General features: G+C 35.9%; 1 protein-coding gene across 1 annotated transcript; it reads left to right on the forward strand.

The window, feature by feature from the left end:
* The first annotated feature begins 1705 nt into the window (after nt 1-1705).
* Nucleotides 1706-20674, forward strand: LOC121382826 (sideroflexin-2-like). Its single transcript, XM_041512451.1, has 10 exons — nt 1706-1869; nt 5371-5541; nt 6630-6728; nt 7049-7127; nt 8955-9040; nt 11119-11179; nt 11632-11698; nt 16245-16344; nt 17910-17957; nt 19468-20674. The coding sequence occupies exons 1-10, from the start codon at nt 1715-1717 to the stop codon at nt 19577-19579; spliced, it is 978 nt and encodes a 325-aa protein (XP_041368385.1). The 5' UTR covers nt 1706-1714; the 3' UTR covers nt 19580-20674.
* The last annotated feature ends 6314 nt before the right edge of the window (nt 20675-26988 follow it).

Consider the following 26988-nt stretch of genomic DNA (forward strand, 5'->3'; position numbering starts at 1 on the left):
AATAACTGTATAGTGTCATGATTTGCTCTTAGATCTAAATTAATGGACACTCTGACTTTTATCCAAGGAGCAACGGTCATAATCGGACGTACTACATGAGTAAAACGAGTAGTGGTTTCAATAAAGAACGTTTGTTTTGTTTAACGACACTACTAAAATACATTTATGAATCATCGGCTATTGGATGTCAAACATTTGGTAATTTTGACATGTAGTTTTAGAGAGGAACCCAAAACATTTTTGCATTAGTAGCAAATAATCAATTATATGCACCATTGCAGACAGGATAGCACATACCACAGCCTTTGATGCATCAGTTGTGGTGCACTGACTGAAATGAGAAATAGCCCAAAGGGTTCATCAAAAGGGATCGATCCCAGACCAACCACACATCAGACAAATACTTTACCACTAACTGGCGTAGGAAGCTGGGGGGGGGGGGGTGGAGGCAAGGGGTCATGTGACTCACTTTTCTTGATCCGGTATCAACATCGAGGGTTTATATATATAGGTCTACTGTAAATGTTATGACAGTGTAGGCCAACATTGTTTTTTGGTTACTTAGTGCTTGAAACCTTCATGGTAATTGAGCATGTAAATTCAATTCATTTCATTTATTTAATTTCAACTTATTTTCGTGCTTATATCCAATTAAGGTTCAAGCACACTGTCCTGGGCACAAACCTCAGCTATCTGGGCTGCCTGTTCAGGGCAGTGGGTTATATGTTAGTTGTTATTGGTTAGTGAGACAGAAGAGGGTGTAGTGGTCTTACACCTACTCATTGAGTCGTTAAAACTTGCTCTGGGTGGGAGCCAGTACCGGGCTGTGAACCCTGTACCTACCAGCTTTATGTCCAATGGCTTAACCACTGCGCCACCGAGGCCGGGTAATACAGTTCAAGCTCAGTTACTTAAATACAAGACCATCAGTTATAGAAGTTTGTTTGTTTGTTTTGTTTAACGATACCACTAGAGCATATTGATTTATGAATCATCAGCTATTGGATGTCAAACATATGGTCATTTACACACTATCATAGAGAGGAAACCCGCAACATTTTTACATTAGTAGCAAGGGATCTTTTATATGCACCATCCCACAAACAGGACAGCACATACCACAGCCTTTGATATACCAGTCATGGTGCATTGGCTGGAATGAGAAATAACAATCAGTTACAGTACTGTGAATATTATTACAATATACATTTTGTTTTTCAGTTAAGTAAACACAAGATGTCTATGAATTAATCAAACAATCATTTACTGTAGATATCATTACAATATACAATGTATATTTTGTTTTTCAGTTAAGTAAACACAAGCTGTCTATGAATTAATCAAACAATCATTTACTGTAGATATCATTACAATATACAATGTATATTTAGTTTTTCAGTTAAGTAAACACAAGATGTCTATGAATTAATCAAACAATCATTTACTGTAGATATCACTACAATATACAATGTAAATTTTGTTTTTCAGTTTAGTGAATAGAAGATGTCTCTACACAGAATCAATCAAAGAATCAATTAATTACCAGTAACAGTGCTGTGGATATTACTGTATTACATTGTTTTGTTTTTCAATTGAGTAAACACAAGATGTCTCCATACAGAATCTATCAAAGAATTAATCAATTACTCTAGAATAAGATATTATTACCATACAGTGTTTGGTGTATTTTGTTTTTCAGTTAATTGAACACAAGATGTCTCTACACAGAATCAACTTAGATGTACCCCGGTGGGATCAGTCAACATTTATGGGTCGTTTTAAGTACTTTTTATGGATAACTGACCCTCGTTTGACATTAACACCGACTTACAAGCTTTTGGAAGCAAAGACCTTGATTGAAAAATATAGGTATGTTTTGTTTTTTTATATTTAATTATACGAGTGCGAGTACGAATAATGTTTACATGCTCATATACCACTAGAGTTTCGAGCATATCCGTCCCAGGGCCTGTCTCTGGATAGCCAGTGACTTGCTCTGGGACAAAAAATTAAGGGGACAATTTTGAAATTTACATCCAAAAATTAAATAGTGGGCCTTTAAAATTTTGATGCGCATCTCTAATTAATATAATTAATAAAAATAAAATCTACTCATTAAATTTGGTCGCTAGATTAGATTGGCCGGTCAAAAAGAAATTAGATAGATAACTAGTTTAACGGGGGGGGGGGGGGGGGGGGGGAGTGGTGTGTGTGTGTGAATGGACAGAATTTTGAAATTAGCAAAAGAAATTAGTAGGATTAATTTTTTTTATTTACAAGCCAAAAATAAAATGAATTGACTGCTAGGCTAAATATTTATATAATTTGGAGCATTTTTGAAGGACAGTCCAAAAATAAATAAGAGAAAGAAGAGAGGATCGGACTATTTAATAATATATTTAAAAAAAGGGTAATTTCGACATAAAAATTTGAACAAAGGTCTAAAAGTTTAAAGTCCGATCTATATGTCCACGCGAGTGGCCTCGTTAAGGCCGTTAGGGGAGAGGTTGGTGACTACGGTGAGCCGATGTCTGGAGTTGCAGTCAGCGATGGGATGAATTGCTTCTTAGAGAGCAGATCTCTGATGACCACGCAGTAACTGGCACCGCAAATCGTCTTGACGATCCTGTGGATTGTTGAACTGTCCATCTCGTAGAGGAGGATCGCTTGTCGGTAGGTCTGCTGGCGCCGGTGCGTCATGATGAGTCCCGTCACTGAGCTTTGGAGCCGAATGTTGTGGAGCTCGAAGTGGCTCCCGTCTGGCAGCAGTCTCCAGTCCTGGTTGCAAAACCGGCCCCTCAGCTTCACCGTATCGGTCGTGTCGCCCTGGACGTAGTCCCGGTACTGAGCCTTAAGTTTCCCCAAGGCCAGTTGCCAGGTATCTACGTCCTCCTCCGGGGGTGTCGTCTGTCGGACAGGCTGGCTTGCAGGAGATGTTACTTTCCTCTTGATGGCCGCCGTCGCCTCAACAACAGCAGGGCTCTTCTCAACGGGAGTGGTCTGTATAGTCGACCGCTTCACCGGAGGTGCTGGAGTGGAAGTGTATCGAGGCGGCAGCGACTGGGCCATAGCAGTGTCCAACAGGTCGCTCGTCAGCTCCGCCGTCGATTCCGCCAGTGGCGTCTTCTTCCTCTTCGGTGGTGAAGCGGGGGGCGGCGACGCAGACGAAACTGCCACTGGCAATTGAGCCGCCAGCTTTGGTTCCCCCTGAGCCGCCCCTGCAACGCGTTCCTTCCTCCGTCCTCCTCTTCCTCTCCTCTTCTTATTGGAGTCTGCGTCCCCGTACACCAAAGTCATGGTCGCCCGCGACCTATACGCAACACGGAACTCCAACAACATTCCAAAGCTTGCCATAAGTCCCCCCAGGTGTGTGTGTGGGGGGGGGGGGGGGGGGCAAGTTCAGAGCACATGTCGACATGTCTAGTTTCATAGCTGTCTCAGTGGAATGGTTAATTATACCAATAAATAATACAATTTGTGAAACACTTCAAGAATAACAATGAAACCTAGGGGATGGGACGTAGCCCAGTGGTAAAGCGCTTGCTTGATGCGTGGTCGGTTTGGGATCAATCCCCGTCGGTGGGCCCATTGGGCTATTTCTCATTAAAGCCAATGCACCACGACTGGTATATCAAAGGCTGTGGTATGTGCTATCCTGTCTGTGGGATGGTGCATATAAAAGATCCCTTGAAAAAATGTAGCAGGTTTCCCCTCTAAGACTATATGTCAAAATTACCAAATGTTTGACATCCAGTAGACGATGATTAATAAATCAATGTGCTCTAGTGGTGTTGTTAAACAAACAAAAAACTTTACAATTTTTAATGAAACCTAATTTGATTTAGAACAACTATGTTTATTCATAAATTTGTAAAATATTTTAAGAATGATGAAAACTATTTGATTTGGAACAAGTGAGTTTATTAATAAATCTCTTGCTTGGAGTACATTATAGCTCCCTTCAATTTTTAAAAATTTATGTCACTCTAGCTATATTGCAGAATGCTAAAAGATAGCATAAACATAAAATGTGTTGTCACTATTAACCGAACTGAATTGATTGGTAAAGGTTTGTTTTAATATTTTGTATATTATGTATAATGAATAATTATACAGTAATAAGAGCTCCTTTGTTAAGCAGCCACTTGTCTTAAGAAGACACCTTTTAATATCCCAGGGGCGGGATAATAAAGCGTTCGCTTGATGCATGGTCGGTCTAGGATCGATCCCCATCAGTGGACCTATTGGGCTATTTCTCATTCAAGCCAGTGCTCCACAACTGGTGTAACAAAGGCTGTGGTATGTACTATTCAGTCTGTGGGATGGCGCATATAAAAGATCCTTTGCTGCTAATCGAAAAGAGTAGCCCATGAAATGCCGACAGCGAGTTTCCTCTCTCAATATCGGTGTTCCATAACCATATGTCTGACGCCATATAACCATAAATAAAATGTGTTGAGTGCGTCATTAAATAAAAATTTCCTTCCTTCCTTCCTTTAATATCTCAAATCATCAAATATAATATCTGTCATGTATTAAACAACCACCCTGTCTTAAAAGGGCAACATTTGATGCTTCCTTTATTTTGTCTCTACATGGCAGGCATTGAATAGGGGGGTGGGGGGTGAGGTGGATTCTACCAGAATTGTAAATATGATTTAATATAGATATTTTGAGATTCCATTTCATAATTTTGTGCTTCAGAGCCAAAATCTAGGATTTGCGGAAGCATGGAATTCTGTATAATCCGCAGCCTGAATATATGTATCATTTTAGGGCTTCTAGATTATGGCAGCCCCACTCCCATGGCTAGTGATATTCAATGTTGGGCTAGTAAATCAATACTATTGTCATACCCGACGGCTAGTGAATGTTTTTGGTCAAATATTGCAGTTACGTCTATTTTGTAAATATAATATCCTTTCCCCACCCCAATGTTAGTGTTTTTAATCTCCATCTCCTTGTTTAGGTGACATATCTGATATATTACTATTATTTAGTAAAATTTTATTAACTTAAAGTAAAGTAGGGCTAGTGAATTTTTAATCGTGGCTAGTAAATTTTTAAAATCACTGATCCCATGGCTAGTGGATTTTAAAAAAATTCTAGAAGCCCTGCATTTTATAAAAATAAGATGATAATATTCAAATAAAGTACAGTAAAGTACTCTTATAACAAACCAGAAGGGACCATGATAGTTAGTTTGTTATAACAGTAGTTCATTGTACACATTTGCATAAGTTAGTTGTTAATGTATAAGGAGATAAAACAGGACTTTACGATCAGTTCGTTCTATGCAGTAGTTCGTTCTAAGTGTGTCCGTTATAAGTGTACTTTACTGTTTCTCCTGAGTGTAATTGCATGTTGAAGGAAACATGAAGAGCCACCTGGTACAGATGTGTCTTTGGTGAGGAGAGCTCAGCAGCTGTACCTTTCCGCATTCCACCCAGACACTGGAGAGCTTCAGAACGTCATTGGACGGATGTCTTTCCAAGTGCCAGGAGGCATGATTCTCATTGGTGCAATGATTACATTTTACAAGTAAGCTCATTTTCATTGGACAGAGAAGAACGTTTACCAGTAAGCATACACAGTGTTAGTATAGGTATAGGTTATTAAAGTTTCATTTTAGTTTTTTGTCTCTCATAATTTGTTTAGTTTTTTAAGAAGTCTTGTTTAAAAAGAACAATGAACATTCTTAGTTACAATTATTAAAATATTGAGTTCATTATTTTTATTATTAATTTACTTATGAATGAAATTTATATGCAAATATCTAACTTAATGCTTGAGAGATTGATTAAAATATAAAATTTGTAAAAATAATAATAATAATAATAATAATAATAATAATTTAGCAATGAACATCTAAACATCTTCTGTATATAAAAACACGCCTCTAAGATTTGAAAATTAGCATAGCCCATTTATGGGTTACACAAATATAAATTCAGGTAACCCATTTTCTTTTGGTGCCCTAAATCTTGTATGAACCAAAAGTAGGTTAAGCAAAATTAGATTTGCCAGTATAGACATTTTAATCAGTGCTGTATCAATATATTACACTTAAGTTACACAGGTTGAGCTGGATCCTGAATGACAATATTGTGTGTGTGTGCATGTCTTCTTTTGTCCTGTCCGTATCTAAAATGATAAAATTTTCACAGGACCCCTGTTTTTTTCTGACCTTCCATTGAATTTTCATTTAAAACGAAAAAAACAACAACTTTCTATTGAGCTTTCTTTTTTTATAATTTTCTACTCCTGAAGAATTTGTACTCTATACATTTACACAACCAGCGATAGTTTTATTTCATTGTAAATTAATATCTGTATACTGAATTGTATTCTTTCCTCTATTATGCTGTTGTTTTTGTTTTGTTTTTTGTTTTGTTGGGGTTTTTTTTTTGTATTGCTTCTAGAGCTATTCCTCAAGTTACTCTAGAATTTATTGAAACCTGTTATATGTAATATATCAAGGTCATGTTGACCTCCTGTCCTTTATATTCACCCTGGTTGGAGACAGGTCTTACTGTAACAGGGTTTCTGTGAATAAAAAAAAAATAGATTTGCAATTTTCAAGGGCCATTAATAGTGTTTACTAATTTTTATTGTGCTATTTCTTTCAGATCTAATACAGCAGTATTGTTTTGGCAGTGGGCAAATCAGTCATTCAATGCTCTCGTCAACTACACCAATCGCAATGCAGATTCTGACATATCAACCAAGTGAGCTCATTAGTCTGTTTGCTGGAATGAGGAATTGTTTTTTTTTTAAAAAGACAAATGTTTTTGTGTGTCTGTGAAAATATGTTTAATATTTTATTGCTTAATAAACATGCTTTGCACTTTTATTGATACCTTTTAGTTGCTAGTATTGTTACTTTATTGATCAAATAAAAATAAGTCAAACTATTTTTTTTTTTATAAATATAAAATTTAAAACCAATATACCAGGAGTGATTTGTGTTTTGACCCCTATGGCATACATGTAAAAAAATACTACGATCTGTGTTTTATGTTATTAGATTATAATGTAATTTTTTCAGACAACTGGCTGTTGCCTATGTGAGTGCTACGACTAGTGCACTAGTGACTGCTCTAGGACTGAAACACTATCTAGCAACTGTGAGTATTTCTCAACTGTCTAAGTAGTCAAAATAATGAACATATTTAATTATACCTTGCAGGGGGTAGCCAGAAAATGTTTAGCATTACACACGCCGAAGGCCTGCCCGAGTAGGAGAATTCAGAGGGCCTCTCCCACCCACCCATGAACATTTTGAAACTCAGGATGCCTGTAGATGCATTCTGAGCCTTTTCTGAGGCATTTTTAAAAATCATTTTTGAGTAAATTTTAAATGGATATTTTATAGAACAATTACAGACATTTCTGGATTTTTCTTGCATTACGCACATGCATAATGGGCGCTATGCCGTTGCCTTGTTTTTTCCTTTTGCCTTTGCCGTGTAACTTTAATAGCTGATATTCTGTAGTCTTTTTCTACATCATCACAACAATGCTCACAGCTGGTAACCAAAAGACTTTGATATGCAAATTTATGCATATTCACGCCTATGGTAAAGCATAAATAAAGATAGTACTTGGTGCAATTCAGTAGAATTAGCTTCTACATCATCACAACAATGTTCACAGCTGGTAACCAAAAGGCTTTGATATGCAAATTTATGCATATTCACGCCTATGGGAAAGCATAAATAAAGATAGTACTTGGTGCAATTCAGTAGAATTAGCTTCTACATCATCACAACAATGCTCACAGCTGGTAACCAAAAGGCTTTGATATGCAAATTTATGCATATTCACGCCTATGGGAAAGCATAAATAAAGATAGTACTTGGTGCAATTCAGTAGAATTAGCTTATTTAGTGGCAACAGATGTCCTTTATTATATCCTCTTGATCAAGTTCCAAAATAACAATATGGTAGATAACAAACAGCTCTGGTTTAAAATGAGCTGAGTTGTTATAAAATAGCAACCATGCCTTTCCTTTCCTTGTATAACAAACACCTGTTTATAAAGGACAGTGCAGATTTTGACATGAAAAAAAAAAAAATGAGGAGAGTTATTAATGGCTCCCCTAACTTAGATTATGGGGAGCCATTTAAGATATTACCATAGTGATACCATATAAACTCAATACTACGGTGAACTAAAAATTACTCTCGGGGGAGTGATAGGGAGTGATAGGGAGTGATAGTGATAGCTCCCCTCCAACAGCAAGGTCTGCAGTGTCCCCATGTCTCTACTGGATACAGAATTCTGTATTTCACCCTGTATGTAACTTTAGGTCAGCCGCACAAATGGCCACCGGCCTCGGTGGTGTCATGGTTAAGCCATTGGACAGTTCTTCTAGAATTGTTTTTAAATCCACTAGCCATGGGATTAGTAATTTTACTAGCCACGATTAAAAATTCAATAGCCCTACTTTACTTTAAGTTAATACAATTTTACTAAATAATAGTAATAATCAGATATGTCACCTAAAGAGGGAGATAGAGTTTAAAAACACTAACATAAGTGATTGGAGTGGGGTTAGCATATTCACATTTACAAAATAGACTTAACTGAAACATTTTTTTTTTCACTAGCCGTCGGGCATGGCCATTGTAGTTATTTATTAGCCCAACATTGAATATCACTAGCCATGGGAGTGGGGCTACCATAATCTAGAAGCCCTGATTTTAGGTCTTTGGTTTAATGTTCATTATCCAGGGAACATTTTTGTTCAGTATCACATTGTGATTCGCTATGCAAGTTTCAGAAATTGCTACACAATTTTCAAACATTAAACAGTAATTGGTAATCAATTTTCAGTTCACTAGAAATATTGCTAATCAAGATTATGAAAACAAAATATTCCCTGTTATCATTATAAGTAGCCTATTAAATATATATTTAATAATCCTATGTTTTTTGTGGGGGTTTTCAGAGAGCTCCAGCACTGATTCAGAGATTTGTTCCATTTGCTGCAGTAGCTGCAGCCAACATGGTGAACATACCTTTAATGAGGCAAAGGTGAGTTGATACCTCAGACAAACAAATATTTAAAGATAAATCGCTTTTCTTACAATTTGCTCCCTATGTTTTTGCAAATTTTAATGAAAGTGAGTTATGTTTAAACTTTTTCCATTATGGAATTTTCATAGTGTAAAAAATATATTATTTTTTCTTCTTTATTTTATATGGTATCAAGATGGGAAGAGATGTAGCTCAGTGGTAGAGTGCTCCCCTAAGGGCAATAGAAAAAATGTCTAAAGTTGGGGTGAGGGTGGGTGCACAGTTTCTAGTGAAAGAGCACAAGCCAGAGTTTTATTTTAGGAGGATTAAAAAACATACATTTTCATCCTCAAGTGTGGGACCTATGCCCCTGCCCCCTCCCCCCCCCCCTAATTTAATTCCTATACTATAGGTCTGCTCCTGAGGGTTGAGTAGATGTATGATTGATCATCCTTGTCATATATCCATCATTTCCCCACCACTACCACCACAACCAATACCTCATGACTGGTGTATCAATGGCTATCAAAACTGCACATAAAGTATCCCTCATGACTGGTGTATCAATGGCTATCAAAACTGCACATAAAGTATCCCTCATGACTGGTGTATCAATGGCTATCAAAACTGCACATAAAGTATCCCTCATGACTGGTGTATCAATGGCTATCAAAACTGCACATAAAGTATCCCTCATGACTGGTGTATCAATGGCTATCAAAACTGCACATAAAGTATCCCTCATGACTGGTGTATCAATGGCTATCAAAACTGCACATAAAGTATCCCTCATGACTGGTGTATCAATGGCTATCAAAACTGCACATAAAGTATCCCTCATGACTGGTGTATCAATGGCTATCAAAACTGCACATAAAGTATCCCTCATGACTGGTGTATCAATGGCTATCAAAACTGCACATAAAGTATCCCTCATGACTGGTGTATCAATGGCTATCAAAACTGCACATAAAGTATCCCTCATGACTGGTGTATCAATGGCTATCAAAACTGCACATAAAGTATCCCTCATGACTGGTGTATCAATGGCTATCAAAACTGCACATAAAGTATCCCTCATGACTGGTGTATCAATGGCTATCAAAACTGCACATAAAGTATCCCTCATGACTGGTGTATCAATGGCTATCAAAACTGCACATAAAGTATCCCTCATGACTGGTGTATCAATGGCTATCAAAACTGCACATAAAGTATCCCTCATGACTGGTGTATCAATGGCTATCAAAACTGCACATAAAGTATCCCTCATGACTGGTGTATCAATGGCTATCAAAACTGCACATAAAGTATCCCTCATGACTGGTGTATCAATGGCTATCAAAACTGCACATAAAGTATCCCTCATGACTGGTGTATCAATGGCTATCAAAACTGCACATAAAGTATCCCTCATGACTGGTGTATCAATGGCTATCAAAAACTGCACATCAAAGTATCAAAACTGCCTCATGACTGGTGTATCAATGGCTATCAAAACTGCACATAAAGTATCCCTCATGACTGGTGTATCAATGGCTATCAAAACTGCACATAAAGTATCCCTCATGACTGGTGTATCAATGGCTATCAAAACTGCACATAAAGTATCCCTCATGACTGGTGTATCAATGGCTATCAAAACTGCACATAAAGTATCCCTCATGACTGGTGTATCAATGGCTATCAAACTGCACATAAAGTATCCCTCATGACTGGTGTATCAATGGCTATCAAACTGCACATAAAGTATCCCTCATGACTGGTGTATCAATGGCTATCAAACTGCACTGGCTGCTATTTGGTAGGAGTAGTTATAGTCTGTCCCACGGGGAACGCCTTTTTTCATACTATAGAATTTACTACACGCCCGTTGTTTTTTTACTATCCTGTCTTTGGAATGGAGCATATGAAAGATCCCTTGCAAATAATGGACAAATGTAGCAAGTTTCCTCTGTAAGACTATATTTTTAAATGACCAATGTTGGACATCCAGTAGCCTATGATGTACTCTAGTGGTGTCGTTAAACAAAACAAACTTTAACTTTCATTCCAGCTCTAACATATATCCCCATGCAACTGATTTTCCATTACAGTGAACTAAGGAATGGCGTCCCAGTGTATGACAAAGATGGCAACAAAGTAACAGAGTCCAAGGTTAGTACGTGTGCAATTAAAAAAATTATGTCTACAATCTTTTTCGCTAACTTCTGCTGTGCCTTTGGGTTTTTTTTTTGCAATATCTGCATTCTGTTAGTTTAGTTATCAAAATCTAATTCAATAATGGCTGAGCCATGCTGAAGAAATTAAATTAAGTGTCTACACGGTTCCATTTCATTTTAATTATTTTTATATAAGTTTATTGTGTGGGAGACAGATATTTAAAAATCATATAAAGTTTTTTTTTTATATTCATCATAAATAGTACTGATATAAAGCTTGTAAAGTGTTTCATTTGACAGTATGCTGCTTTAAAGGATATAGGCCAGGTCGTGTTCTCGAGAATTGTTTCATTTTACAGTATGCTTCTTTAAAGGGTATAGGCCAGGTCGTGTTCTCGAGAATTGTTATATACTGATATAAAGCTTGTAAAGTGTTTCATTTTACAGTATGCTGCTTTAAAGGGTATAGGCCAGGTCGTGTTCTCGAGAATTGTTATGGCAGCACCAAGCATGAGTGAGTGCTAAAAGCTAAAAGGTTTATGTTATCGGTCTGTCTGTCTGTCTGCCTCTGTATCTGTCTGTCTACTGCATGCATGCCAGTCTGTCTGTCTGTCTCTGTCTGTCTCTGTCTGTCTGTATCTGTCTCTGTATCTGTATCTGTCTACTGCATGCATGCATGCCGGTCAGTCTGTCAGTCTGTCTGTCTGTCTGTACCTGGCTGTCTGTCTGTATCTGTATCTGTCAACTGCATGCATGCCAGTCTGTCAGTCTGTCTGTCTGTATCTGTATCTGTCTACTGCATGCATGCCGGTCTGTCTGTCTGTCTGTCTGTATCTGTATCTGTATCTGTCAACTGCATGCATGCCGGTCTTTCTGTCTGTCTGTGTGTGTGTCCGACTCTTTTCCTCTCTCTCTATATGACCAGCCTCGGTGGCGTCGTGGCAGGCCATCGGTCTACAGGCTGGTAGGTACTGGGTTCGGATCCCAGTCGAGGCATGGGATTTTTAATCCAGATACCGACTCCAAACCCTGAGTGAGTGCTCCGCAAGGCTCAATGGGTAGGTGTAAAACCACTTGCACCGACCAGTGATCCATAACTGGTTCAACAAAGGCCATGGTTTGTGCTATCCTGCCTGTGGGAAGCGCAAATAAAAGATCCCTTGCTGCCTGTCGTAAAAGAGTAGCCTGTGTGGCGACAGCGGGTTTCCTCTGAAAAAATCTGTGTGGTCCTTAACCATATGTCTTGACGCCATATAACCGTAAATAAAATGTGTCGAGTGCGTCATTAAATAAAACATTTCTTTCTTTCTTTCTCTATATATCTCGGGGGCAAGATGTAGCCCAGTGGTACAGCGCTCACTCGATGTGCGGTCGGTGTGAGATCGATCCCCATCAGTGGCCCCATTGCGCTATTTCTCGTTCCAGCCAGTGAACCACAACTGGCATATCAAAGGCTGTGGTATGTACTACCCTGTCTGTGGGATGGTACATATAAAAGATCCCTTGCTGTTAATCGAAAAGAGTAGCCCATGAAGTGGTCACACGCAGGTTTCCTCTCTCAATATCTGTATGGTCCTTAACCATATGTCTGACGCCATATAACCGTAAATAAAAATGTGTTGAGTGCATCGTTAAGTAAAACATTTCTTTCTTTCTGTTATGAAACTGCAAGATATGGCAAACATTATTTTCTGTTAATGCTTTAGTAACATCAATTACTCACTTAACATGGATGGGAGAACCTGTTTGAATTGGATATTTATAATATTATGACAATAATGTTAAGACCATAGCAAAAGATTCCTGGTAATTTTGATATCAATCTCACCATTCATCAAAAGTCTATAAAGACTGAGCCCAATTTTTTGTTCTCCTTAAGGTAGTATTAAACCAAATAACTTCCGGCTGGGTCAAAGTGCGAGGTGCACCGAACTTTTGATAGAGAAGTGAACACCACAAGTCCTGTGATTGGTTATAAATGTGAGTGTGTTGGTTGTAAAAAATAATAGTTTCATCTGGGTAAAAAAATATTGCAATTTTATTTCATCTAGTACCAATGTGTCAAGTAGCCTTGTGCTTGAAACATGTATGGGGTACCTGTAAAAAAAAGTACTCGAATTTTGTGCGAAACTAGGGTAGTCATAGACGCTACCCGTTATCTCAGAAACGAGCAACTTGACCCCCATTTTTTTCTGATTCATTTTAAGTGTAAGGGGTGGTAGTATTTATATCCGTGGCGTTTATGTCGGTTGATACGTTGCAGGTAGGAGTTTTAGCCACATATGTTACTATTGTCATCTATGGGATTTGATTTGGTAGTATACACCCTATAGCACATATTCAGTGCATAATAAAAAATATTATGATTTTGTCATTTTATTTAATTAAACTATACTGGTTGATAAATTAGCCATCACTCGATCATGCAAGTTCACAATGACCTTGACCTTGACAATAATCTCTGTACATGGCTCTGAATGGAGTTTGAATCAAAGTTAGCACTGAAGAAAAGTTGGTTTTGGCCTATAATTCATACTGTAAAGATTTCAATAATTTCTTTTTACATGGCATTTGACTTGCCATATACAACTGCTCTTAAATATGGTATTATATATAAGCAACCTGAACTAAGATTTTAATAGCAATTTATTTTTATATTAAAAATAGCATGTCCCAATAGTGGGTTAATGTCTTTAGTTTCCATTAACATTGTTAATTTTTTATGTATGAAATTTTGAAAACTCAAATTTGTAAAGAAGTTGATTTTTATTGTCATTTTGACATATTTATAGGGTGCTAAGTTATATTTTAGACAAATTTGTAGTTTTATGCAAAATTTAAAGTAAATTTTAAGAAAAACTTTACCAAAAACATATTAAATTTGTTGTCACTATTGTGCCTTCTGTTCTTATTTGTACATAACAATAAGGTTGTTAAACATATACTTAGATCTCCAGATAATTTTTTTTTTTTAATAATCACTTAGTTAGCTCTCATGAAAAGCATTTTGAGTTTATACTAGATTCAGAACCAATTTTTTCAGATCTGATTATCTGCCTTGGATTAAGTTGATAATTTATTTTATTGTTAAAGTTGTATTACCTAATGTTACTAGCTAAATAAAATGCTGGATTACAGATTGTAGGAATACATCTAATGTACATATTGTATTCATCCGGATTAGAAAATAATGCAAGAAAATAGATGTTCGGGTAATTTTGTCATTTAAAAATAGTTTTTTTCAGTAATTAATCAAAAATAAATGTGTTAAAGCTGCATGATTATTCCAGATATCACAACTATTAAAACCTCCAACTACAGTAGGCTATAAATAAAATATAGTCAGGAATATTGGTGGCTGCCAATAGTTTTGATGGTTCATTATGAAAATCAGCATGGCCGATGGATTTGAAATTCGCACACCTGGTAACTTGAAGACACCCACACCCAGCATACAGGATTTCCTCCCAACACTAATGTTCAGGACATTAAGTCATTACTTCATACAGGTACAGTCATGTTTGTGTTTCCTTCCTCAGAAAGTGTATTTTTTTAATACTGATATTTCTTTGATGTGCCTGTTAAGGTCTTCATAATCTAGGGGTCAATCAAGTGCATGTGTTTTAATGGAATTCTTTAAAGGGGTAGAGGTACTCTGACTATCTTTGTTGTCTCTACATATATACCTGAGTACACACACCCAACTGAAAGTAAATATCTTCAGGAGTTTTATTTTAAAACATTTTGTTGTTTAATATGACATATTGCATTTGTACAAAAAAAGAAATGTTTTATTTAACGACGCACTCAACACATTTTATTTACGGTTATATGGCGTCAGACATATGGTTAAGGACCATACAGATTTTGAGAGGAAACCCGCTGTCGCCACTACATGGGCTACTCTTCCGATTGGCAGCAAGGGATCTTTTATTTGCGCTTCCCACAGGCAGGATAGCACAAACCATGGCCTTTGTTGAACCAGTTATGGATCACTGGTCGGTGCAAGTGGTTTACACCTACCCATTGAGCCTTGCGGAGCACTCACTCAGGGTTTGGAGTCGATATCTGGATTAAAAATCCCATGCCTCGACTGGGATCCGAACCCAGTACCTACCAGCCTGTAGACCGATGGCCTGCCACGACGCCACCGAGGCCGGTGCATTTGTACAAAACTATATGCAATATATATGCTTTTTGAGGTGTACATTATATTAGGTTGCACTGTAGAAACAACAGTTTCAGTGAGGTTGTCAGTTTATGTCAGAATACACCAGATCCTGGTTGTCATAAAGACACATAGCTGGACACTTTTTGAAAAATGTATGTTATCAGTATAGGTAGTACTAAACCAAATAACTTCCGGCTGGGTCAAAGTGCGAGGTGCACCGAACTTTTGATAGAGAAGTGAACATCACAAGTCCTGTGATTGGTTATAAATGTGAGTGTGTTGGTTGTAAAAAATAATAGTTTCATCTGGGTAAAAAAAAATTGCAATTTTATTTCATCTAGTACCAATGTGTCAAGTAGCCTTGTGCTTGAAACATGTATGGGGTACCTGTAAAAAAAAGTACTCGAATTTTGTGCGAAACTAGGGTAGTCATAGACGCTACCCGTTATCTCAGAAACGAGCAGCTTGACCCCCATTTTTTTCTGATTCATTTTAAGTGTAAGGGGTGGTAGTATTTATATCCGTGGCGTTTATGTCGGTTGATACGTTGCAGGTAGGAGTTTTAGCCACATATGTTACTATTGTCGTCTGTGGGATTTGATTTGGTAGTATACACCCTTAACAATATGTAAAACTTTTATTTAAACTGTACCAAATTTTATGTATTTTACAAGCACTCATATTAGCCTGATAATTTAAAATTTGTATCACTGTTGACCTGATTTCAATCCTTTCTTGACAACAGTGTCAGTTATTTGAATTCTTCTTAGAGGCAACAAAATTTGGCTAACATTTTGTTAGGACTTTGCCTAATTCGCAGAAACTGTATAGATATAGAAACATCCCAGGTCAAATAAAAATACATATGTCAGAATTTTTATTCTTTCAGCCATTCTACCTCTGGTAATGGAAAGAATGGAAAAAGGTGTTTGGATGAAAAAGTATCCCAAAATGAACGCACCTGTGCAAATTTTCTTGTCAGGAGCTATGTAAGTTGTGTTTGACATTTCATTTTAATTTGGTGGTTCTGTCTGTAGCTGTTGCCTAGTACAAGTGTTAATTTGGTGGTTCTGTCTGTAGCTGTTGCCTAGTACAACTGTTAATTTGGTGGTTCTGTCTTTAGCTGTTGCCTAGTACAAATGTTAATTTGGTGGTTCTGTCTGTAGCTGTTGCCTAGTACAAATGTTAATTTGGTGGTTCTGTATGTAGCTGTTGCCTAGTACAAATGTTAATTTGGTGGTTCTGTCTGTAGTTGTTGCCTAGTACAAGTGTTAATTTTTCAGTTTCATTTCATTTCAACTTATTTTCATGCTTATATCCAATTATGGTTCAAGCACGCTGTCCTGGGCACACACCTTATCTATCTGGGCCCCGTTCCATGAAGCAATCTTAGCACTAAGATCACCGTAAGTGCATAACTACTCTATGCACTTAAGGCGATTGTAGCACTAAGATCGCTTCGTGGAACGGGGCCTTGGGCTGTCTGCCTAGGACAGTGGGTTAGTTGTTAGATGTTAATGAGAGAGAAGAGAGTGTAGTGTTCTTACACCTACCTATTGAGTCATTAAAACTTGCTACTACCAGCCTTATGTCCAATGGCTTAACCACGACACCACCGAGGCCGGTTCATTTTTCAGTTTTAATGAAGCACGAAGAGAGATATGAAACAGCTTCTAAGAATGACTTTTATAATACATTCACATTGATAAGCATAGTCTCTGATAATGTATGTACAAGTTACCACAAATACAGACCTATAGCTAGGATATGTCAAGTTTACAGTTCTAATTTACTTATTAAAACACATCACAGATATACTTGGTTATTCATTCATAGCACTCATTGTATTGATACTTGTATATGTATCTTATATTTGAACTGGGTTTTTTTTGGTTTATTTGTTATTTTTTTCATAAAGTTTAATAACCCCAGAAATAAATTTGGTAGTGTCTAGGTTGGGGGCCCTGATATCACAACCTTACAGTCATGTCATATGTTAAAAATTGTACATAATATATAAACTGTAAATATATAGGTGTATATATATCATAAATATATATATGTATAATAGTACATTGCACTTATAATAATGAATATTCATATATGAAAACAACTAAAGATTTCTGGGGTTAACAGAAAAGGAAGAGAGAAAGATAGAAGGAAAGAAAGATCGAATTTAAATATTAAATTTCAAAATGGAGAATAATACCCTTTATTAAATATTAAATATTTATTGTATTTTAACTGTTTTAGTTCAGTGAGAAGCTATAACAAAATAATGTTCTCAGCTATATAGTCATGTGATAACTTGAATGTATTTCAATTAAATAAATATGGTCAAGGTATGATATGTGTACATGTACCGTATATTTGAATTTTAATTAAACAAATATGGTCAATGTATGATTTAATTCATTCATAGATAAAGAATAAAATAATGTGATAACCTGAACAAGCATTCACAACCTTTTCGATTAAACAAATATGGTGAAAATAATAACTGAATAATAAATAATAAACTTCACATTGATCAATATTTTATTTTTGTTTGCAGCCTGCTCTTTATGACACCGGCTGCTTGTGCACTGTTTCCACAGAAATGGTAAGTTGTCGCTGTTATTTACCAATACGATTTACTAATACAGTGAAACCCCACTAAAACAGAACAGCTACAGGACTTTGTAAGGGGTATCCCAGTGATAAAGCGCTAACTCGATGCACGGTTGGTCTGGGATCGATCCCTGTCGGTGGACCCATTCAGCTATTTCTCATTCCAGCCAGTGCTCCATGACTGGTATATCAATGGCCATGGTATGTACTACCCTGTTTGTGGGATGGTGCATATAAAAGATCCCTTGCTGCAAATCGAAAAGAGTAGCCCATGAAGTGGCGACAGCGGGTTTTCTCTCTCAATATCTGTGTGGTCCTTAACCATAGGTCTGACACCATATAACCGTAAATACAATGTGTTGAGTGCGTCGTTAAATAAAACATTTCTTTCTTTCTTGTAAGGGGTATCTGGTTTAGAGAGGTACTAATATTTTTTTTAAATGTCCAGTATTGAAGGAATTCTATTTTACTCAGAGTCTGATTTTGAGGGGTTTCACTATATATATTGGTGTTTCGTGTGTGCCTCAGTCTCACTAGTAAAGTGGTTAGATCTGTGCACACAAATTTCGAACATTGTCGCATCATTTCTAAGGGACAGTAAAAAAAACAATAATAACATTTGTTCACAGGTAGTATATAAGTAGCTGATCTTTAAGCACCATTTAGTTGTTTCTCTGACACCCAATAGCCTATTTATTTTTCGTGCTGGGGTGTAATTTATTGATACAGTTGGTTGTTTCCTTCCCCCTTCCGCATCTGATCCAGTTTGTTTTGATTTTCTCTTGATTAATCTAATACTTCTGACTTAATATTTCCGACTCTTTTGAATATTCTCGTTCCAGCCAGTGCACCACGACTGGTACATCAAAGGCCGTGGTATCTGCTATCCTGTCTGTGGGATGGTGCATATAAAAGACCCCTTGGTACTAATGAAAAAATGTAGGAGGTTTTCTCTCTGAGAGAATACTTCAAAATTACCAAATGTTTGACATCCAATAGCCAATATATCAGTGTGCTCTAGTGGTGTCGTTAAACAAAACAAACAAACTGTTGGAGGTTTTAAAATAAGTTCTGTAAACATTGACATGTGATATATAAGAATCTTCCAGATTTATCTGAATTTAGGATTTTAGCACAGCCCGATATATTTCTGGTGCACTTAGTGCTCGGGCCAATTCCATTCTATATAGGTATTATTTTTTAATCCCTGTCAGTGCTATCCTGTCTATGGGATGTTGCATATAAAAAATCCCTTGCTGCTAATCGAAAAGAGTAGCCCATGAAGTGGCGACAGCGGGTTTCCTCTCTCAATATCTGTGTGGTCCTTAACCATATGTCCGACGCCATATAACCGTAAATAAAATGTGTTGAGTGCGTCGTTAAATCAAACATTTCCTTATTTTTTAATGTGAGGCAGGATCTAGCTCGGTAAGCAGAGCACTTGCGAAAAGTGTTTGGGTCAAACTTTAACTTTTGAATATGTAATTTTTCTTTTTATCCAGTTCTATACGGACAGAAAGACTGAAGCTGTTAGACAGTGAACGGTTTCTAGAAGTACAGCAAAGATATGGAGACAGCTTGCCAAAACAGCTGTACTTCAACAAGGGATTGTGATTACAGTCATCAGGATAAATACAGTAATACAGATAGGTGGAATGACCAAGGGATGGATTTCAACATATAGAATACTAAACGAGCTTGCCTGTCATACCATTTTTATGAAATGAGTGAATTGTTATGGTATCTGACAAGTGAAAGCGAGTCAGATACCAACATTGTTCACAAGTTTTTAAATATGGTATGACAGGCAAGCTAGTTTAGTATTTTATTTATTATGAATCAACTGCAAAGAAGGCGCAATGTAGAAGTAAGCAGATGTTGAGACCTACTAAACGTTATGTCTATGAATTGGTGCAGAAAGTGATCTACGTCACGCTCTCGTCACACCAGTATTACACTAGTTAGATACTGAGTGATTGTTATGACAGGAGCAATATCTTACACTGGTGTGTATAGTGAAACTCCTCTAAACCGGACACCCTCACGACCAAATAAAAAGTCTGGTTTTAAGAGGTATCCAGTTTAGAGAGGTTCTCTTTTGTACATATATTTAAAAAGGGCTCTAGAAAAACGTCTGTTTTGATGGAATTCCAGTTTACAGAGGGTCCGGTTTTGAGAGGTTTCACTGTAATAAAAGGAACTATGATAGCTATAATTAGTGAAGATATAGTAGTACAGATGAAAAAATCAAAAGTCCGTGATTGCTGTTAGAAAATATACTGACATCCATGGAAAATGCAGAACCCAATTTTCAGTTGTTGTAAAACACACAATAACCGTAACTCTGCTATACAATGTTGGGTTTATGTAGTGCCCACCAGAATACTGCCAGTTACTTTAAAGAAAATCTCTTATATGTATTATTTGTTCTTCTCATATCCTTTTTACAACTACAAATCTGACTGGTGCATTTTGAATGGTGTTCAGTATACATTAGGCCAGTTTTAGAACCGTTGAAACTAGGGCAGCAGTGTGTTTTATTATTTTATGTGTGGTGGGTCTGATGCAGTGTTTTCTCAATGCACACTTTTCTAAATAAAATTATAATTTTTTCAATCTAATTAAAATTAGCTTAGCTCCACTATTACATGTGGATCTAACTGCAGCCTGTTGAAGCTCATGTCCAGTTGACCTTTCATTCAACCCATCAAAACCTAACTTGCAAAATCATGCCAGTGATTTGAAAAGAATTTGAAAACATTCGGGATTATGCCGAGGGTATACGGAATGATTCGGGTGAATTACGAAGTATGGCAGAAACTAATTGCAATATAAAATTTTATATAAAATTTGTTTCAAGATGAAAAAAAAAAACTGTGATGGTATAGCCATAAAGTCTGTTTATACTAGTATACTATCCAGAGTTTATTACTGCACTTTTTCCCCTGTTTCTTCAATGTTGAAATAGACCAACAAGTTTGCCTATTGTATAAACAGTCTCACCCGATATTTTTAGAATTTGTATGCTCCCGAATAACGCTCTTAAAGGCGAAGTGTAATTGGTCGCTATTAAATTTTTTATTTATAGATGAAATGTCACCTGGACATGGGAGTCCACGCAATGCTGTTAGCTCTACTGGTACACCCAGTAGAGCTAATTTTAATCAGACTGGTATACATTAGGCCGGTTTTAGAACCGTTGAAACTAAGGCAATGTGTTTTATTATTTTATGTGTGGTGGGTCTGATGCAATGTTTTCTCAATGCACACTTAACTAAATAAAATTGGAATTTTTTGTGGTAGTGATGGGTATACAAAAAAACTAAAACCAATTTTGATTGCTGTAACAAGTAATCAGATTAACGTACAGATAAAACATGTCTTATTGTTGTAATCAGTAAAGGTGTAAGATGGATAAAATTGATCTATTGTAAAAACATAGTAAGAGTACAGATCTGATAGGTGATATGTAATTATGGCTACCAATTTCTGTAGTCGGTATATCGTACAGTAATACAGAAAGATAAAATAAATAACCTGAATTTGAAAAAAGTGTTTTGTTTAACAACACCACTAGATCATATTGATTTATTAATCACCGGCTAATGGATGTTAAACATTTGGCAATTTTGACATATAATCTTAGAGAAGAAACCTGCTACATTTTTTCATTGATAGCAAGGGATCTTTTATATGCACCATCCCATAGGGTAGCACATACTACAGCCTTTGATGTACCAGTCATCGTGCACTGGCTGGAACGAGATTTAGTCCAATGTGCCCACTGACTGGTTGATCACTGATTGATCCCAAACCAACTGCACATCAAGCAAGTGCATTACCACTGGGCTACATCCCGCCTCCTATGTGACTATGATTGTTACAGGCAGGATATAAGGTTTATTTAGACTTGAGGCTGGTAGTTTCTGGGTTCGCATCCTGGTACTGGCTCCCAGTGAGTTTTATATTTGTACCATTGTCTGCCATCCATTAGCCGATATATTTTTGTGCTGGAATGTCATTAAACATTCATTCATTCAGTTGGCAAGTGTAAGTCCACTATACCAATTTCTCTTTTATTAACCACCAAACAACTGGGCCTAATTTCACAAAACATCTTAAGCCTAGTTTTGCACGTAAATGTAAATCTACGACTAAACCACAATTCTTATTACTATTATAGTACAACAAATAGTTAAAAATACACATATTTCATTTTCTTTTGTCTTTAAAATGCTCCATCTTCCCTAATGATGCAATTTTCTGCATGAAATAGATGCGAAACATGTGTAAATGCACGACCGTTATAACTGCTAGTAGCAGACGTAAAGTTATGATGTTTAGTGAAATAGGCCCCTAACCACTAACCTACTGTCCTGGAAAGACAGCTAAGATAGCTGAGGACTGCTTGAACCTTAATTTGATAGAAGCATGAAAAATAAGTAATAAATGAAATGTAGGCCAAAGAAATTTTATGAATCGTATGTAAAAAAGCATAAAATATTTGGGACATTATTTTATCAACTCTTTAGTTGGGCATGCATTAAGGATTATGAATCTGAAATTTGTTAAAAATGTGATATTCAAAGATTATCTGGAATAATCGTTACAAAATACACCCCAAACAGTTTTTTTTTTTTTTTTAAATCTGTTTTATTGGGGCATGTTTCTGTTGTGTTTTGATCACTTTTATTTGATGGGTAATAGAGGAATTTTATTTGCATAGTATACTTCGGATAATATATACACAGATATTTATACAGTTTGCCATTTGAAATTACTATATGACTAGATAATAAAAGTTGAGACCACATTGTTTCAAACTGTTGTTTACCTAATTATTTGAGCGAGATGTACTCAGTTGTCAGATGGTGGATACATTGTGTTATTTTCAGATTTGGTATACCAAGTGCCTTGCATAGTCTTATTGGAGATAAAAAAGAAAAACAGTAAAGTTTAATGGGTGTCGAGTTTCTTCTTGTAGCTTTTGTACTAAGGTAGTGTCAGAAATAGGTTGTTTAATGGTAAATGAAACGCACATGTCGATCAAAATTTGTTATAGTCTGTTCCAATAAAGTACACAAATCACCTGTTTACGGACATTTTTCTTTTAACTTCAAGAGTAAACACCACATTGTACATCAATGAGAACCCAAACAAGTAAATGCTAAATAGATGTTTACAAAATATTTACTTGTCAGTTTAATATGAAAGACATAATCGACGAAAATCAGTTGTATTCTATTTCCGACACTACTTTAGTCACAAACTTGTTAGTTTAATGTTAAGACTGAACTCGAAAACGTTAAAATTAATAGTCTGTAGCACAAGTAGGAAAATGTATGTACTTTAGACAGTTGGCAACCATTTGTTTGTTACAAAGAGTATCTCTAGCATTAAGGATTATGTCCCGACACAAACAGGACAGGGCAAGAGGACACTTGAGTAAATTTTAAACTATTGTTATTTGTGGTATAACATTTGGTAGACGAAAAAAGTCACTGCCTCCACACAGACTATTCCAAGACAGATCAGTACATACCATGCATTTGATGGCCCATCAGATGGGTTAATGATTCTATAATCTAGCACCTCAGGGGAGCACTCTGTCACAGCTACAACCCACCGGTGAGAAAATGCTTACAAAAAGACTCATTCTGTTTGGAGTGACACATGTGATGGCTAATTTTCCTTTCCTTTGTGTTGAATGCGAGTGTGAAATGAAAAAAATCTTAAATTTGAGGAAAACTCTCAGGTTAGTGATAATATTTGCACATTAGTCGGTGGATTTTTATGGCTGGCTAGTAAATTTTGTTGTAGTTCCACAAGTCACTCTTCTTTGCAAGTAAGTAATACATTGTAAATTACTACCGTAGATAAAAGTATAATATACACAAAGTGTTAATGCATATTATTTTATTTCCATACAAGACAACATTAAGACTAGTCATCACAGCTGTACAGTCATATTGCCTTTACACACACAAAAATAACAAGAGAACAAGTATGTGCAAAAAACAAATACCTAGTTGTGGCTTAACATGAGCTACTTGCAAGTTGGTGTACGTCACAAGGCAATATGCAATACATGTAGTCATAGTAGAATAATTTACATTTTCTCTTATGCTTACAACATTTTAGTGCATTATGATATATTGAACATTAAACAAGCCTATCAAAATGATTTTGATTATATTTTTGTTTATCAAATGGAAAAAGCATCCACAAGGATGAAAGCGGCCCTTGACATAAAAGGCTGAAATATTTTTCAGCTGAGAATATGCGCCTTTTTTTTTTTTTTTTTTTTTTGGGGGGGGGGGGGGGGTCATGCCAAAAAGGCAACCAACTTTCACTCCTGATCCAACATCTGAACTTTTTGCACCCAACAAACTTAACTTGCATTGCTTAGAACAGTCTGGTTGTTTCCTGTAAAGGTTTGTACATCAGTAAGTTCAGTTTTTGGCAAAATATGATAACAATAAGTTACGGAAATAACAATTTGTAATCACCTTTCACACATTATGCCATCAGAGATTTCAGTTAATCTAATGAACTGACACATGTACTTCATCATCTCGCTTGATGAGATCACAGGGACTTGTACTGAATAACACGCTTTTGGCACTGACGTTAAAGGATTTAATGATCTTATTTTGTCTAAAAATGGATAATAAATGAAAATTGCATCAATGTTTGGAAATCAAATCTGGCTATCACATCACCTTAAGTGAACCATGATGGAGTGAAATCCATGTCAACCCTCTCTGCAATTTAACTTTTTGAATTATGGACCATTGCCATAATTAAATTATTTTTTAATAATTATCATTAATAGGTTGAGTATGGCAATTACATAAATGGTTGAATAATGTACCGGGTACATTTGGGGACAAATCAAATACATATTTTCTTTGTTGGGCCATTTAATAGACGAGTGGTCTGTGACAATATGCCTTTAAGTTACTTGAAAGTGTAAAATGCCTATACAGCTTTATGTTAAATCATACATCACTAAAAACTTCTCAACATATGCCTAACACTAATACCAGTGACTAGCAATATAGCAAATGTATTTTTCTACTGATTTTTACTTAAATCGAGCAATATTGTTTTCTTTTTGTCAAGTTACAATATCTAGTAAAAAACTTGAAAGGAAGGAAACCACAAATAAGTTTTATAAGGGCATAAATAATTTTACCAAACTTTTAAGCATAACCACATCAATATATACACACAAAAATAGTTATGTATTTGGATGATGCAACAAATGTCTAGAGAGTTAACTAAAAAATAATGATGTGAAAAAATATAATATAAGTGGTAAGAAATATTAAAATATGTAAGCTCTGTGGTCAAACACTTTACAGGTGGGCTCTAGAAGCTGGTAAAATGGTGGATGATCATCAACAATGTTTCTTACAACAAACTGACAGCATTATTTAAATAACATATTACATTAAATAAACAAACATTTCAGTAAGATTCACACATTTTTATATAATATATTCACATGGAATATAAGTCTAAAATGTAACATTAACACTAAATTTCAGTGAGATTGTTGTTGAATTCGTCTCTCCGATATTTATTGTTCATGATATGCCTCATTTATTCTCTTGCTTTGTGAGGTGTTCATTATTTATTGAAAGCATCTGTGATGTGCATCATATTTGTTGATTGTAAATTTTTAGTAGTTAGATATGGAAAACATCAAACACATTTATTTTTGTCTAGATTTAATTATTTAAATTATATACTGCAGCAATCATTGGTGTAGGAAAAAATAATAATGGAAATGCCTATAAACTCTTGCTGAAGTTCTATTAGCAGTAAAGCTGAGTATGTTAGATTTGATAAACTTCCCAATGGTTCTTCAGAATTACAAGTATTCCAGTGCAACCATAGCTAAAACTCACATGAAATCCATTGGTCATCTTATACTCCCAATGTATGCCCCGTTATTCCTTTGGACTGTAGATTCTCTAAACAAATGCACTCACAGGTATTTCTAATATGGCCTACTAAAATGTAGGCAATTCATTTGTACCAGTGAACACACTGGTAATTAAACAGGACCTTGGTTTAATGTAATAACTAATACCTGTTTAAAGTTGTTGTCCTGAATCTACAGGCATTGTAACATGGTTTTGATTAACGGTTACTGGAAGGTAAAATTGTTTGGGCTACTACAAATATCAGAACGACTAGAATTATCTTGTATATATACAGATATTGATATTCTCAACTAGCAAATGTATTTAATACATAATACAAGTCATTAAAAACAGAAACATATTACTATAGCTAGATGTATAGAAACAAATCAAATTAGATACACGACAATAGTAGCATATGTAGCTAAAACTGCTACATACAGCATTTCGATCAACATATACACCATGGATATAAATACTACCACTCCTTACACTTAAAGTAAATCAGTAAAACAATGGGGGTTTAGCTGCTAAGTTCAGACAGAATGTTAAGTGTCGGACTATCTTAGTTTATTACAAAAATTGTCACGCTATTTTTAGTAGGACCTCCCATGTTTTAAACACAATTGTACCTGGTACACCGATTCAAATTAAATTACAGAACTTTACTGGCCAAATAAAACATTTTATGTCGACAAATACTGTCGCATTTTATCACCTATAGCAGGACTGGTAGCGTTTACTGTGATATTAAAAGTTATATGCACTTTTAAACTTAAGACTTGGGAATCCTCATACAAACCACAAACTCAGGGGGAGTCCTTATAAACTTCCCACCAACTTATCCAAATGGTTTCAATATGGTAGCATTTCAAAAAGATTTATGTCAATAAATGCACATATAAAAAAAAGTAATAATAATAAAATAATAAAAAATTATAATATGAAGCATTGTTAATATAGTTATGCTTGTTGAAAACCTTAAGACAAACTGGTATTGGATATTGATTCAGAACTTTGACAGAAGACAATGCTTTAACTATCAGACAAAATTAAGGTCACCATGACCTACATTTAGGGCACTCAGAT

This window comes from Gigantopelta aegis, chromosome 10 (genome assembly GCF_016097555.1).
Source record: "Gigantopelta aegis isolate Gae_Host chromosome 10, Gae_host_genome, whole genome shotgun sequence".
Lineage (NCBI taxonomy): Eukaryota > Metazoa > Mollusca > Gastropoda > Neomphalida > Peltospiridae > Gigantopelta > Gigantopelta aegis.

What these genes read in the sequence shown, in the direction of transcription:
- LOC121382826 (XM_041512451.1), top strand. Translation starts at nt 1,715, where the DNA reads ATGTCTCTACACAGAATCAACTTAGATGTACCCCGGTGGGATCAGTCA. An exon ending in GCAATGATTACATTTTACAA is followed by an intron (nt 5,542 to 6,629) that starts GTAAGCTCATTT and finishes TATTTCTTTCAG; the next exon opens with ATCTAATACAGCAGTATTGT. An exon ending in GCACTGTTTCCACAGAAATG is followed by an intron (nt 17,958 to 19,467) that starts GTAAGTTGTCGC and finishes CTTTTTATCCAG; the next exon opens with TTCTATACGGACAGAAAGAC.